This window comes from Meriones unguiculatus, chromosome 7 (assembly GCF_030254825.1).
Source record: "Meriones unguiculatus strain TT.TT164.6M chromosome 7, Bangor_MerUng_6.1, whole genome shotgun sequence".
Classification (NCBI taxonomy): domain Eukaryota; kingdom Metazoa; phylum Chordata; class Mammalia; order Rodentia; family Muridae; genus Meriones; species Meriones unguiculatus.
In genome coordinates this window covers 110,466,308-110,481,921 of record NC_083355.1, presented here as the reverse complement: position 1 = coordinate 110,481,921, position 15,614 = coordinate 110,466,308, and the positions used below count along the sequence as shown (strand labels likewise).

Sequence of the window (15,614 nt, the reverse complement as noted above, 5' to 3'; positions counted from 1 at the left end):
CACAGAGAAATGGACAGAAATGGTCAGTCTAGGTAAATGCTGTGTTCAGTAATGCATAAATTACAATCCAAAGTATTTTCTGAAAAACAAAAGTTTAAATGATCTCATAGAACTATAGTGATCTGTCTTCAAAATAGAAATGCTTCTACATAAAATGATGTATTTATTTTGAGACAGTCTAACAGTATAGTCAGGCTGACCTTGAACTTGCTTTGTAGCTCAAGCTGGTCCTGAACCCATTATATTCCTGCCTCAGCTTCTTGAATGTTGGAATTGTACCATTATTCTACCATACCTAGAAATAAATAATCTGATATTTAGTTGTGTATGTGCATGAATGTTGAAGCCAAAGGACATCCTCTGGTCTTATTCCTTAGACTCTATTTACCTTATGTTTTTGAGACAGGGTCTGATATTAGTCTGGACTCAAGTAGGCAAGCCTGGCTGGCTAGTGAGTCCCAGAGATGTGCTTGTCCTTCTTGGTGCTAGGATCTCCATATTAGACTTCCTTTGTGCTCAGACTTAGGCTTGAACTCAGGTCCTCATGCTTGTGCAGCAAGAACTTTATGGACTGAACTATCATCCCAGCTCCCCTGATAATTTAGTTTATAAACACATTGTATCTAGCCAGATGTGGTATCACAAATCTGTGATTCCCGCTCTCAGGAGGCTGGGAAAGGATGATTGTAAGGTTGAAGCCAGTCTGACTACATAGTGATCTCAAACAAAACAAAACCCTCCAAACAAAAACAACAAAATGGTTTGATTTTTTCTTTTATCATCATCATCATCATCATCATCATCATCATCATTATTTTTTGAGTCAGGATTTCACTATATAGCTCTGGCTGTCCTGGAACTCACAATGTAGACCAGGCTGGCCCTGTACTCAAAGAGATCCTTCTGCCTGCACCTTCTCCTCCCATAGTTCTGGGATTAAAGGAGTGTGCTATGAGTCCTGACTCTGATTCTATCTTTTAACCATGGTGGGCAACATCTCCCTTTGGTAAGCTGAGCTTTGAAATACTTTCCCCTTTAAGCCAGCCCATTAAAAAGGCCCTTCCATTTTGGAAGGCAGTAATTGTAGTAATGTGTCTGTTTTGAGCAATGTAAGGAGGTATGGATTTCCTCAGCAGGAAAGATCTGGGAAGGGTTTTTAGGGTTTGTGTGTTCAGTCCTCCAAGGACACTCTTTGATTTCTTGTGCATTTATACTAATTCTGGTGTCTGCTCCTTCTGCTAGATTCCCTCTTACTTCCTGCAGATGGAAGAATAAGCTTTTTTCCTTTGTCTTTGTGTTTCTTGGTGACATCTTTGTATTCAATCTTTTTTAAAAATTTTTATTTATTTATTGTTTATACAGTGTTCTGCCTGCATATACAGCTGCACGCCAGAAGAGGGCACCAGATCTCATTTTAGATGGTTATGGAACCACCGTGTGGTTGCTGGGAATTGCACTCAGGACCTTTGGAAAGAACAGCCAGTGCTCTAGTGCTCTTAATCTCTGAGCCATCTCTCCAGACCCCTTTGTATTCATTCTTGTCAGTCATCTCTTATCTCTCCTAATACATGATAAACTATCTTAAGTGCAAAGCTTATAATTTATTTTTCAATCTAGTTGGTTAGCAAACCTCAGTTTGCAGTCCATATTAGTCTGCCACTTGTTTTCATTGAGTGGAATCTTTTTGAAACATTCCTGTGCTGTTCAGTTACTTTCTGTAGCTGCTTTTGCCTGTAAGAGCTGGGCAAGTGTGACAGAGCACATTGCTCAGAGAAGCCTAAACATCTGCTGCCTGACCCTGTACAGAGGATGTTTGCTGGCTCTTGCTCAGTGGTTATCAGCATGGTGCCATGTAAATACACCTGCTAGGCTTTTGTTGAATGAATATCTGAATTAAAAGTTGATAAAAATGGGCTGGGTGGTGGTGGTACATGCCTGTAATCTCAGCACTTGGGAGGCAGAGCCAGGTGATTTCTGTGAGTTAGAGGCCAGCCTGCTCTACAGAGTGAGTCCCAGGATACCCAGGGCTACACAGAAACCCTGTCTCCAGAAACAAACAACAAACAAGAAAGAAAGAAGAAAGGAAATAAAGAAAGGACATTGCTGGAACTCTGAGAAATTATTTAGGTTTGTTTGTCCTTTCTGCAGCAACTGGGTCTGAGCCTATGTACTGGTCAAGCTTCATGACCAGCAGTATGCAGTTGGCAAAGGAGTGTCTCAGCCAGAAGCTGACAGATGAGCAAGGAGAAGCCTCCCAGCCTTTTGAAGGACTGGAGAAGTTTGCAGAAACCATTGAAACAGGTTTGCATCCTGAGTATCTTCACAGGCCAGGCTTTATGTGGTGGTCTGGGGCCTAAGACCATTCTGTTGCAATTATTTTGAAAAGAATTACTGTTCTCTCTTCAGTACTTCAGAACGTGTTTTAAACGTTCCATTCAGTTTGATTGCATGCTTTTGTTCCTGGGGTTCTCCTTGTTTAGTTTATTGCACCTGTGGGAGGACCAGGCTAGAGAGCAGTGTTGCCCCAAAAGTCTATTGTGATGTAACTTGGAGACTTGCTTATGGGGGACACTGTGTTTTACAAATTACAGGTTCTGGGGATTTAAAAGGAAAGAAATCTGCCTTTTTAATTTTGTTCTCAGAATAGCAATTATTTCTTTCCTAAGAGGGGTTGGGGAAGCAGCAATGATAAGCAGTTATTCAGCATGATCAAGGCCCAGCAGCTTGCAGGGCAGGAAGGGGTGGGGGAGGAGTGGGACCTCTTACTTGGTTTTCCATTGATGGTTGCTTGTTTGCTCTAGTACTAAGAAGAGTGAAAGTCACTTTTATAGATACTGTTTTAAGAATTGAACATGTGCCAGAAAATTCCAAATCTGGAGCTGCACTTGAAATCCGAGTAGAGAGGTAAGATTTTATGTCTGAAAACTCATGACCTCACTCTGACTCTGACTTTACCCTTCAGGATACTTCTGGAGGCTAGAGGCGATACTAAATTAATATATTGCGTAATTTCAGAGTAAAGTACTGCTCTCTGAGTTATCCTCTCGTCTCATTACGGAAACTATAAACGCTGGTTAGGGTATAATTCTATCCAGCACTCTGTTGAGCTTGCCTAAGCAGTTTTCTTAGCGTGAGTGCCGCCATGTTGAGGCTCTTTTACAGAGTGTCTGCTTCCTACATATGTGCAGGTAACGTGAAAGACTTGACTTTGTGGTGCTTGGCATGGGTACCGCTTTAGTGAAAAAGGAAGATGGTGCTTTTTCTTTTGAAGATTTTTGTGAAGGATTATTTTAAGGTTAAATATTCAATCATGATTTACTTAAGTTAAACATATTACCTTTATGTCTTATGTGTATTCACTGGAGTTCTGAGATAGTGTTGTGTGGTAGTAACTGCTCCGCTTTGGCTGTGTTCTATGGCCTCCCCACAGAGATGTACATTGAGGGGCACAAGGAGACATGGCTCAGTGGCTAAGAGCATTTCCTGCTCTTCCAGAGGTCCTGAGTTCGGTTCCCAGCACTCATGTAGAGCGGCTCACAGTGACCTGTGACTCCAGCGCCAGGGATCCAGTGCTGCCTTCTGTCCTCAGTGGACACCTGAACATATCTGACACACCCTCACACAGATGCACACGCTGATACACATAAATGAAAAACAAAAGTACATCGACTATCAAAAAGCCCTTTTTGTGCATCTATTTGAACAGATTGTTTTTGTGGTTTCAGTCTTTAACAAAGATACAAGGAAAATGCCTACGAGGAAAATAGCTACTGTTCCAGACCTTTAGACTACATTAGTTTAGGTGGTATAATAACACAGTGACACCCAGTGAGAACCATGTTATTTATCTCATCAAATTGGAGATTGTTAACATAAGAATTCAGGACAAAGTCACTGTTCATTCTTCGTTCTGATGTGGAGACATAGGGGTCTCACTTATGAGAGGCTATGCTTGTAATCCTGGTGCTGGGAGGATGAGGTCAGAGGGTTCTGGCAGTTAGACACAGCCTAGGCTACATAGCAGCACTCAGCTTTGTGAGGGAGATGGGGATTGTTCCCTTGGGTTAACTTTAAGAAGTTACTAATTTTTTCCCTGCAATTTAAGAGTCCTATAAAAATATCTTTCTTAGATTTTAGGTCTCTCCCTTTGTGAAAAAAAATTTACTTATTTAAATATTTAGTGTAGAGATGCAGGCATATGTTATAGATTTTAAAATGTTTTTATGTTAATTATAATAGTTATATTTTTATACATGAACAAAATGTGTTTTAACACACACAGTTATTCTCTCTTGTCTTTTTTCTGCTCCCTCTAATCCTGTTTTTCTTCCCAACTAAAAATAATTATTTTAGCAAGGTGTGGTGTTACAGTGGTGCATGCCTGTAATCCCAGCACTTGGGAGGCAGAGGCAGAGTGATCTCTGAGTTCAAGGCCAACTCTGTCTCAAAACCACACCAAACCAAGCAACCAACTAACCAACCAAAAATCCCCCCACCCCCACCCAGGGTTCCTGTGTAACAACAGCCTTGACTGTCCTGGAGCTCACTTTGTAGACCAGGATGGTCTCAAATTCACAGAGATCCACCTATCTCTGCTAGGATTAAAGGCATGTGCCAACACCCTGGCAAAACACTTTTTTGAGACAGTTTTATGTAGCTCAGGCTGCCCTTGAACTCTGCTAACCCTGCCTCTACCTCCCTGTCCTGGGCTGTAAGCACTATTATAGGTGCAGTCTTAAGAACAATTGTTGCAGGTACATTTCCCAGGAGTTCTGTACAAATGCCCTTTTGTTGTACCTTTCAGAACTGTGTACTGTGATGAAACTGCTGATGAGTCCTCAGGAGTGAACGTGCATCAGCCTACAGCTTTTGCTCACAAACTGCTGCAACTCTCTGGAGTGTCTCTCTTCTGGGATGAATTTTCTGCTTCAGCAAAATCTTCCCCAGTGTGTTCAACTGCACCAGTGGTAAGAAAAATGAAACACAATCCCCAAGATGGGTGGGTGTGTGTGGCTTAGCTGGTAGAGTCAGGTTCAACGGTATCCTCAGATAGTGAGTTCAGGGCCAGCCTGGTACAGACGTGAGACCCTGTCTCAGAAAAACAAACCATAATATGATCCAGCAAAACATGGGCATGGTATTTAGAAGTAAGGCTGTCAGCCAAGTGTGGGAATACGTACTTATAATCTCAGCATTTGAGAGGTTGAGACAGGAGGCTTTCAAATTTGAGGGCAGCCTGAGCTACTAGTGAGTTTCTGTCTAGGCAAAACCAAACCAACCAAACACACACACAAAACAAAACAAACAAAACAAAACAAAACAAAACAAAACAAAACAAAAACCAATAAACAAACTGGGGACTGTTAAGTTTTCCTGAATATAGTGTCCACTAGTAAGTCTCCATCTGGTTTAGAAAATCTGGCTAATACAGATATTCAGCTAATATATTTGAGACCAGCCTTGAACCCCCAAAGCTCTGCTGCCTTGCCTGTCTGCTGTCATTAGTTAATGGAGAAAGGTTTCATACAAAGCTCTAGGTAACATCTGATAGCTGAGAGAGCTAATCTTAGTTGTCAGCTTGAATCTATGTGGAAACCAGCCTCTGGGCATGCCTGTGAGGAGTCTCTAGATTAGATGGACAGGCCCTCCCTAAATGAGATGATGTCCTTCGAGGGGCTGGGTCTCAGGCCAGGTAAAAAGGAGAAAGTGAGCTGCGCTCAAGCATGGTGTGTGCTTTCTGTCTCTTGGTGTGACGTGAACAGCTGGCCTCTGCTCCCTTGCCTTCCTGACTTACTTATGCTAAAATATTTTAAATAGATACTTTATTTTTACTTTACTATAGGAAACTGAGCCAAAGCTGTCACCTAGCTGGAACCCCAAAATTGTTTATGAGCCACACCCACAACTAACTAGAACTTTACCAGAGATAGCACCCTCGGATCCAGTGCAGATTGGAAGGCTGGTGGGCAGGCTGGAGTTGAATCTCACTTTGAAGCAGAATGAAGTGCTTCCAGGAGCCAAGGTCAGTACTGTTGTGGACTACAACACTACAGGTATTAGTCTATACAGGGTCATGCTGCTTGATTGCTGTGGGCTGTCCTGTGATAAAGCGTCTTCTGTCTTCAGTCTCACTGTTCTGGCCCAGATTTTCTGCCTTTCCTTTTATGAACTACTGTTGGGTTAAGAAGTTTTTATCAGGTCTTTCCCTGGCTAGCTGCTAAGGAGGCTGTTAATGGAGCAGGTAGTGCGCGTAGCTGCAAGTGCTGCAGGGACGTCCCTGCTGTGGCAACATCTGTGGAAAACTAGCGCATGTGTGTCTTTGGGGAGCATATGTACCATTTTTTAAAGAAAGTTCCGTGGTTTGGCTAGGTGCAGTCCTTTACATTTCTGAGCTTTGATTTTTATGCAGACGTGAAGTTTTGTACAGCATCTTTTGACTTGTCTAACCATTCCCTATGTTGCTGTTAGAGTTCTGCATATTAACGGACAGAGGAACTTGTGGTAGTTTGGTGTGGTGGACTGTGTTCCAGTTCCAGCCAGTGCTGAATATTTAGAGATACTATTATTCTTGCCTGTACATTATCATTTTTATCTTAGTAACTTGAGTTTTGTGTATATTTTGTTTAATGTAAATGAATATTATATGGAAAAATTAAGTTCTGGAGATCAGCAAGGAGTAGGGGCTTTCCTTTGTGTCTGCCTAGGTTCTAGTCTGTCTGAGGAGCTCCATGGGACTTGCTTTGTGGATCTGTTTTCTTGTCTATAATACAGAAGCAGTGATAACTAGTGGGTAGGACCTGGGTGATGGCTCGGTGCATACCACACAATGTGAAACAGAAGTGATGGGAAAGTCTGCACAGAGGACACAAAGGGAAGCGCCCGTCAGCACTGCTTTCTACCTGGGTTTCAGCTGTGGCTTCCAGCCTGTGTGCAGGGAAGGCAAGCCTGTGAAGCCCAGGAGGCACCGAAGAGCCTGTGAGAGTAGGCACAGCCGGGCTTCCAGACTTGGACTTCATGGTTCTGAGGATTGGTTGTTTTGAGGGACTACTGTGTTGTTGCTGTGTTCTGTGGTCTCCAGAAGATGTACAGGCAGAGGATATGATGCTAGACTTGCTGACATGGAATTTGTCAGGAATTTCCCTCCTGCAAAGACAGTTACTGATCTTTATGCCCTTTCGTTGAGATTGTGTGAATTAATAGAGAATTAGGTGAAGCTGCCCAAGACCAAGGGTGATACTTAAGTCACTGCTTTAACATCTATCTATTCCTGATGATGAGCTTGCATTATATTTATTCTCAACTGTTCTTTTGTTTTTAAGTTGGATGTTGATGGACAGATAGACTCCATTCATCTATTCCTGTCACCAAGGCAGGTACACCTGCTTTTGGATATGTTAGCAGCTATTGCTGGACCAGGCAAGTATGACTTGTGATTATTTTCTATAATTTTTGAAACTCTTAGGTGAAAATATATAACATAGATAGATGAAAATGTGCTATTTTGGAGTATGTGACATTAAAGGTATATTGTGAGTAGATAGCCTAAATTACTTTATTGGATCAGTTCTTCTAAATTGTGTTATCATGGTATAAATTTGCATTCAGATTGTTTGTGTCACATTCATTTTAAAAATCGTTCTGACCTGTATTTTTTGTTGGAGACCAAAGTATTTGGTATTTCATATATTTCATATAACAACAACAAAAACAAAAACAAAAATAGCCATGTAATTTGTGTACAGGGTGAGTCGTGCAGTGCCTTATTTTTAAGTACCCATACCTTCCAGAATTAAGAGTTTACATTCTTGGCTACTTGCTTAAAACTGTTGCTTAGACCTTTGATTGATATCACAGTGGTTTTCTGCTGGTGTGGTCAAGTTGCCATTGGAATTAGATAAGTGGGGTTTGGGAAAGAAATGCTTAAATAACTAAACATTAATTTTGCTTTCCTTTTATCTACCTGTAGAAAATTCTAGCAAAATAGGGCTAGCTGATAAAGACAGGAAAAATCGACCCATGCAGCAGGAAGATGAGTATCGAATTCAGATGGAATTAACCCGGTATTATCTGAGGAAAGATTCCCTCTCTATGGGCGTGTCTTCAGAGAAAAGCTTCTATGAGACAGAAACGGCTCGCACACCTTCTAGCCGTGGTGAGCAGCTCAAGCAGTTGTCACTAAACCTGCATTGTCCCCCATGTGGAGTTAGACATGATGCTGGCTTCTGTGGAAAGTTGCTTAGCACTGGAGAGCAGCCGACCCACAGGGATGGCATGTGGTTGTTCTGCTGGCCCCCCTGCAGTGCAGTGGTGGACCAGTAGTGGGCGCCAGTGTCATTATTTTTCAGTGTGTAGTTGGTCTTGTAAGCCACGGTATTTATTTTTTCCTAAGGGAAGCTAGTTTGTAAAAATGTAGATTGACACATAAATAGGTTAGAAGTAACTGTCATTTTATGTGCTCATGTGATTGTGTGCAGCAGACAGCCTCAAGTAGGAAGAGTTGCTGGCCTTTCTATCTTGTTGATGTAATTGTATGTGATATGGATTTTGGACTGTATGAGCACTAGTGTAAATAGTAAGACTGTTGAGATGTAAAATGTTGAATCAAATAAAAAAATTAAAGCCTACTCAGGAACATTTAAATATAGCAAGCTTGATTTCTGTGAAGGTCAGACAGTCGCTAGAGAGAAGGCATTAAACTGTCAGGAGACTCCTAAATGTCTCTGGTCCCTCTTTCCCACATGGGAAATAGCTTTATCCACGAGAAACCAGAGACTTCAGTATAGCTGTGCAATTTTATTATTTGCAGTTTGGTGCTGGAGATAAATCCCAGGGCTCTGTGTGAGCTGATGCTATCTGAAAATCTGAATTGCTATCTAACTTCTAAATTGCTATATGACAACTAAAATCTTGCTGTATTGCTGCATGTCATATAAACCCACAAACACTCCGGAAAACTTGAACTTTTGCTGACTCGAGTGCAGTTTAGTATTTACTGCACTGCTAAAAGCCATACTTAGACATGTTCCTCCATCAGAAGTGACACACAGGTGTGTCTCAGGTGACTGGAAGGAGGGCTCAGTGTGACTAAGTGATTTGAAATAGCACATTGGTGGATGTATCACAAGTGACGAAGTTTAATTTCCTCCAGAAGAAGAAGTTTTCTTCTCTATGGCCGATATGGACATGTCTCACAGTCTGTCCTCTCTTCCACCCCTTGGGGACCCTCCACACATGGACCTGGAGTTATCGCTGACTAGTACATACACAAACACACCTGCAGGATCCCCGCTAAGTGCTACTGTGGTAAAGTATTACTTCATGTCTCCTTCTCTCCTTCAAAAGGCACGCCTAAGATCCTAGACTTTATTCATGTATTTAAAAACTAATCTTTTGTAGCTTCAGCCAACTTGGGGAGAGTTTGCCGACCACAAAGAACAGCCAGTAAGAGGGCCAGCGTTCCAGTCTGATTTGGTCCACCCGGCATCTTTACAAAAAGCTGGTTAGTTTCCACCAGAGGCTATGAAAATTAAAAGGAGAAAAGTATCCTTAAAATAATATATTTTGCTTTATTCTCTTCTCTTCTTTTATAATAAACATCTGATCTATTATCTACTATCTATCTATCTATCTATCTATCTATCTATCTATCTATCTATCTATCTATCTATCTATGTTTATCATCATCTCTCTGTCTATCAATCATCCATCTACTTAGCTACTTTTATTTCTGTGCTCCTGGGCCTTGTACATGGCAAGTGTGCACTCTATGCTCTCATATTTTATGTGTGTTTCTTTCATAATTTCTTTTTTAGTCCAGGACAGTCACAAAGTATAGAAAGAAAAGAATAGTTGAACAATTCACTGAAAAATATTTTAAAATGGTTACTTATCCATTCTTTTTTTGTTTGATTTTTGTTGAGGGTCTCATGTTGCTCAGACTGACTAGCTTTGATCTCCCTTGAACTTCTGACCCTTTTGCCTCTACTTCCTGAGTTCTAGGGTACTAGGTGTGCACAGCTCTGCCTGGCTCTCATTTTATTTTTTTAGTAATTTATTTTTATTTTGTGTGCATTGGTGTTTTGCCTGCATGTATGTCTGTGTGAGGGTGTCAGATCTTGGAATTACAGACAGTTGTAAATTTCCATGTGGTTGCTGAGAATTGAACTGGGGTCCTCTGGGAGAACAGTCAGTGCTCCTAACTACTGGGCCATCCCTCCAGCCCTTCATTTTGTTCTTTGTATATTTAAGTACATAAATATTATGGGAAAATCTACCCATAAATTTCAATTTAAAACTTTCTGATTTGTGTATGCACGTGTGTGTATGTGTGTGTGTATGCCTGTGTGTTGTATGTGTGTTTATGTGTGCCTGTGTGTATATGGTATATATATTTGTATGTGTGTGATATGTGTTTCTATGTGTAAGCATATGTGTGCATACACATGTGTGTTTGTATATATTTATGTATCTGTTCTTATGTGTGAATGTGTGGGTGTGTTTATGTCTGTATGCACATGTGCCTGTGTGTGTGTATATATGTAGGTGTGTATTTATGTGTATAATCAAGTGCATATGTAACACTGGGCATAGAACCTGAGGCCTTGACAGCACCCAGCCAGTGCTCCATCATTAAATTATACCCTAGCTTCCTGGGTAGCTTTTTTCATCGTTTTTATATTGTTTGGAAGAAAATCTCGGTTTTGATTCTGCATTTCCCTCCCCAGGATTGGGGATTGAACTCAGTACTTTGTGCACTCTGGGCAACTGCTTCACCAAGGTCCAGCACCCTTGATCCTTTTAAAATTTAATTGAACTAATTGTCAAGCTTAAAGGAGAGCTTGGTGTGAGGCTTTTGGGTTAAACTTTATTTATTTATTTATTTTTCTAACACAGCTTTATAGTGCAAAAGATGTGTCCACACGTTTCTGCTTACTGAGATGGACTTTTGGGTAGCAGCCTATTTAAGATGTCTACTGTCATGCCAACTGCTGTATCTTAATTTCCTAATAGCTAAGCTAATGTCTGTGATTGTGACTGATATAGCTTCGTATGTTTCAGCTCTCCCTTCTAGGTCTGTTTCAGTGGATGAATCCAGGCCTGAGTTTATCTGCAGGCTGGCTGTTGGCATCTTCTCAGTCTCTGTTCTTCACATCGATCCTTTGTCTCCAGCGGAATCATCTCTGAATGTCAATCCATTGACCCCCATGGCCATCGCTTTCTTCTCTTGTATAGAAAAGATGGACCCAACACGATTGTCACCAGAAGATTTTAAGTCTTTCCGAGCAGTCTTTGCCGAAGCTTGTTCACATGATCACCTTAGGTGAGCTCTCGTGATTCCTGATGATACTTCGGAAGGGAGCCAGTGCATGCTTTGCATCTGTTTACTCTTCATCAGCTTCCAGTTTGTAACAGTTACTGCAGTGCTGCGGGGATACCTCCGTAGCATCTTCCCTGCATACTGTGTAGTGAGAACAGTGCAGATGCAGGTCGAGATGGCTTGTAACTGCCTCCCTGTTCTTGCCAAGTTTGTGTGACTTGTGTGACACATTTTGCCATCGTCCCTGCCATCATTGTTGAAATTATGGGAATGATTCTTTTTGGCCCTGGCAGTGACGGAGATGATGGTGAGGGTGGGACTGATGAGGGAGAGCTTGGGAAAGGCCCGATGCTAGGCCATGAGGTTGGGAGTAATACCAAGCCTGGACCGAGAGTTGAACACTTAATTTTCTGCTGATTCTTATAGCCATGAGTCTTCATGGACTGAAGCCTAATTGATGAGCTGACTGAACTGGTGACTATAGGGGTCAGCATGCCTACTGTGCATTTTAATATGAGTGTGATCTAGAACACTAGTGATATTTTGTATAATGTCTATATTTTAGAGAACGCCTGTTTTTGGAGATAGGATCTCATGATATAGTCCAGTATGGCCTCACACTTTGAGGAAGCAAGCCTAAGATAACCTTGAGCTCTCAGTGCTCTTGCCTTTACTTTCTGAGATGATAGGTGTGAGCCACGCTGCTTGGTTTTAGGCAGCATCGGTAGATTGAACCAGGCCTTCATGCATGCAAGGCTACTGCTCTACCGACTGAATTAACCCTTACCCCCAGCTTGAGGCTTTTTTTTTTTTTTTTTAAGGTATTTTTTTTTTTTTCTGGAGTGTTAAAAGTAACAAGTGAAGTAGTTTTTGACTCCCATCAGAAGATGTGCTATAAGTTAGGACCATAGTGCTTCTAATCTAATTAAAAGGCATCTCACTCAGTTTGTCATAGTTCCAATATCTGCCAGTAAATGTCAGAAATATGACACAAAAACTGTGAACCCCCATCAGCTGAAGTTTTAAAAAACTGTAATTTTGGGGGAGGGTATTCTTTTGGTTTTTTGAGATAGGGTTTCTCTGTGTAGCCCTGGCTGTCATAGACTCTCTCTGTAGACCAGCTGGCCTCAAACTCACAGAGATCCTCCTGCCTCTGCCTCCTGAGTGCTGGGATTACAGGCTCGTGCCACCATGCCCTGTTTACTGCATGATACTTGTTTCTTGGCTTTTGAGACAATCTCAGTTGTCAGAAACGCTGGTCTCAAATGCTTCTGGTCTTCCTGCCTCATCTTCCTGCATACAGGAATTTCAGGTGTTCATCACCAATGCCAGCTTAAATGGTGTTTTTATATTGTTTTAAGAAACCATACATTTTACAGTTCTGAAAAAAATTTTTTTAAAAGTTTTTCATTTTAAAACAGGGTCTTACTATCTAATGTTGGCTGGCCTAGAAACTTGGTATGTACTAGACTAGCCTCAAACTTGTATAGATTCATCTGCCTCTGCCTCCTAAGGGCTGGTATTACAGGGATGCATGTGCCACGATGCTGGGCAATATCTGAGATATTTTATCCACTGCAGTGTGGACGAAGGAAGAGCGCTGTTGGGCAATACAGGCATCCTGGGAAATTTCCCTTAGTAGAGATATTAAGGAATAGGAAATGTGAAGCTCATGTCCTTAGGGATATTAATGGTCACTAATAGCTTGGACTTGTTAGAGTATATTACTATATTATTATTATCCATAATAATATTATATAGTTATATATAATTATATACTACTAACATTTGCATACTTATGCTATGTTGTTTAATCTAGAAGCATGTGAAGACCCTTAAATGCTTTTTTTTAAATGATAGGTTTATAGGTACTGGCATCAAAGTGTCCTATGAGCAGAGACAAAGATCAGCTTCTCGGCATTTTAGTACCGACATGTCCATTGGGCAATTGGAGTTTTTGGAATGTCTGTTTCCTACGGATTTTCATTCTGTCCCTCCCCACTACACAGAGGTAAATGCTTGATTTGTTTTGCGTTTTAAGAATTGAATGAACAACAGTTTTCTTTAAATGTACCAGCATCACAAAGTGTGCATTTTTTAAAAATCTTTGTGATTCTTAAAACAAATTTTAAAGTATGTCATTTAAGGTTATTCTGTGCAACTAGTGAACATTTTATTTTATTTTATTTTATTTTTTTAAGATTTATTCATACAATAGTCTGCCTACATATGCCTGTACACCAGAAGAGGGCACCAGATCTCACTATAGGTGGTTCTGAACCACCATGTGGTCACTGGGAGTTGAACTCCAGAACTTTGGTAGAACAGCCAGTGCTCTTAACTTCTGAGCCATCTCTCTGCTAGTGAACATTTTAAATGAAAGGAGAGTTACCTGAGGAGGCAGGCAGGTTATGAACCTCTTATTTTCTTTTGTTTTTAAAGCCTTTAGATGTTTATCTGTTTGAGCCCTTGCCTGCATCCTGCTGATAAAATGCTGAGTCTTACAGCACTTGGTTGCTTGAGTGAGGTTTACATTGCTAGGAGGTGACAAAAAGGAAGTTTGGGGTCTGCCTTTCTGACTTCAGGTAGCTCTCCCCACCTATAAAACTTACTCTGTAGTTTACATGGTTGATTTCAGCTTAACATACTGGATTTATGTGATTGATTTCAGCTTATTATCTTAGCTGTAACTCATCTCCATCCTTGTCTTTATAAGCTTCTAACGTTCCATTCCAAAGAAGGGACTGATGCCCACCTCCCCGTGTGTCTTCAGCTTCACTATAAGCACTCTGAGACCAGAGGACCCCAGGTGAGAGAGCTCTGTGTGGCCCGCCTGCAAATTGTTATTCGTCTTTACTTTGTCACAGTTGTAAGTTTTTAACCTAGTTTTATAGTTTTGTTAATAATTATATTGTGCTTTCTTTCTTTCTTTTTTTTTTTAAGGGTAATCAAGCAAGACTTAGTTCAGTTCCTCAGAGGGCAGAATTACAAATTAAATTAAATCCGGTATGTTGTGAGCTGGATATCAGTATCGTGGATCGGTTAAATTCCTTGCTTCAACCACAGAAACTCACTACAGTGGAGATGATGGCCTCGCACATGTATGCTTCATATAATAAGCATATTAGTTTGGTAGGTATGCATATAAGCATAATCAGTTAATATGCTTATTGAGGAAATTTCTGAGAAAAGTCCTAATAGATTAAATAGACTATGTTAGAGCAATATTATTCATGATAGTAAAAAATAGACACTTCAGTATTATTTTTGTTGGAAAAAATTTTTTTATTTTGGGAGACAGGGTTACTCTGTGTAGCCCTGGCTGTTCAGGAACCCACTCTGTAGACCAGGCTGGCCTCAAACTCAGGGACTTGCCTGCCTTTGCCTCCCACAGGCTGGGCTTAAAGGCATGTGCTACCAGTGCTCACTTGGTGATCATGAACTCTTGATCTTTCTGCCTCTACCTTTGTAAAGCTGGGGTCCCAGTGTCACCACTTTTCTCAGTTGTGGCCCTTCTTTGCCTTGATAATAAGCGAGGTAAGTTTTGGTAATTCTACTGAAAGAGATTTCCTGTTGCGTTTCCCACACGGTGTGCTATGTGGCATCAGCCGTGTGAAGGCTCCTCAGAAAGGCTTAAGTGAGAAGGAGAATGTCTTTCTGTACAAACTGTTTTGTATCTTCTGAGATAGATTCCATTATTAGCTCAGGTTGGTCAGGAACTTGGGTTTCTTCAGCTTTCCTATCCCTCTGCCTGCCTTCCCTTAGATGTTAAAACTAGACAGAAAGGTCACTATGCCTAAGAACGAATAGACACTCCAGTTGGCAGCATTTGATTTACCACAATGGCTTTAGAGCTCTTTTTTGGATTTTGAAAAATATTGTAAGATATTAATGAGATTTTATTTTCATACACTTCATAAATGTGAACAATGTAAAAAGTAAAGCCTGAGTAACACAGAAGTGATTTTGAGAATGAGTGATGTGGGCATCACACCGCATTACTTTTGCTTGGATTTGTTACATGGCAGGGACTTGAACCAGTGCACTGGGAGTTCGCTGGGTGGGGGTGCAGCCTGAGATGCAGCTTGCGTGGAAAGGAGTCAATGCAGCAGCAGCACATGCCTGGGGTCACAGCTGCCCTGGGGCTGAAGCAGGAGAGCTGTGGTTTGAGACGTGCTGAGGAAAAGAAGGAAAAGGGCAGAGACATCTTAGTTTGTGCTTGTTGTTTTGCCCTTGGTTCCTGGTGTTGGAAGCAACATTCCTTATTTTTCACTGTTGCCTGTTGGTAGTTCTTTTA

General features: G+C 41.1%; 1 protein-coding gene across 5 annotated transcripts in view; it reads left to right on the top strand.

The window, feature by feature from the left end:
• Positions 1 to 15,614, top strand: part of Atg2b (autophagy related 2B) — a 67,181-nt gene that overhangs the window by 11,574 nt on the left and 39,993 nt on the right. For 4 of the 5 annotated variants that reach the window (XR_009593075.1, XR_002476854.2, XM_021649427.2 and 1 more), the window contains 12 exons: positions 2,149 to 2,301; positions 2,802 to 2,904; positions 4,805 to 4,967; positions 5,843 to 6,022; positions 7,320 to 7,416; positions 7,967 to 8,152; positions 9,149 to 9,303; positions 9,397 to 9,499; positions 11,059 to 11,320; positions 13,178 to 13,328; positions 14,034 to 14,126; positions 14,261 to 14,449. Coding sequence is in view for 3 of the 5 variants with exons in the window: in XM_021649427.2 (XP_021505102.1) it covers positions 2,149 to 2,301; positions 2,802 to 2,904; positions 4,805 to 4,967; positions 5,843 to 6,022; positions 7,320 to 7,416; positions 7,967 to 8,152; positions 9,149 to 9,303; positions 9,397 to 9,499; positions 11,059 to 11,320; positions 13,178 to 13,328; positions 14,034 to 14,126; positions 14,261 to 14,449 (1,835 nt within the window). In the remaining 2 variants the exon portion in view is untranslated. The remainder of the gene's footprint in view (positions 1 to 2,148; positions 2,302 to 2,801; positions 2,905 to 4,804; positions 4,968 to 5,842; positions 6,023 to 7,319; positions 7,417 to 7,966; positions 8,153 to 9,148; positions 9,304 to 9,396; positions 9,500 to 11,058; positions 11,321 to 13,177; positions 13,329 to 14,033; positions 14,127 to 14,260; positions 14,450 to 15,614) is intronic. The other variant, XM_021649428.2, reaches the window with a different exon arrangement.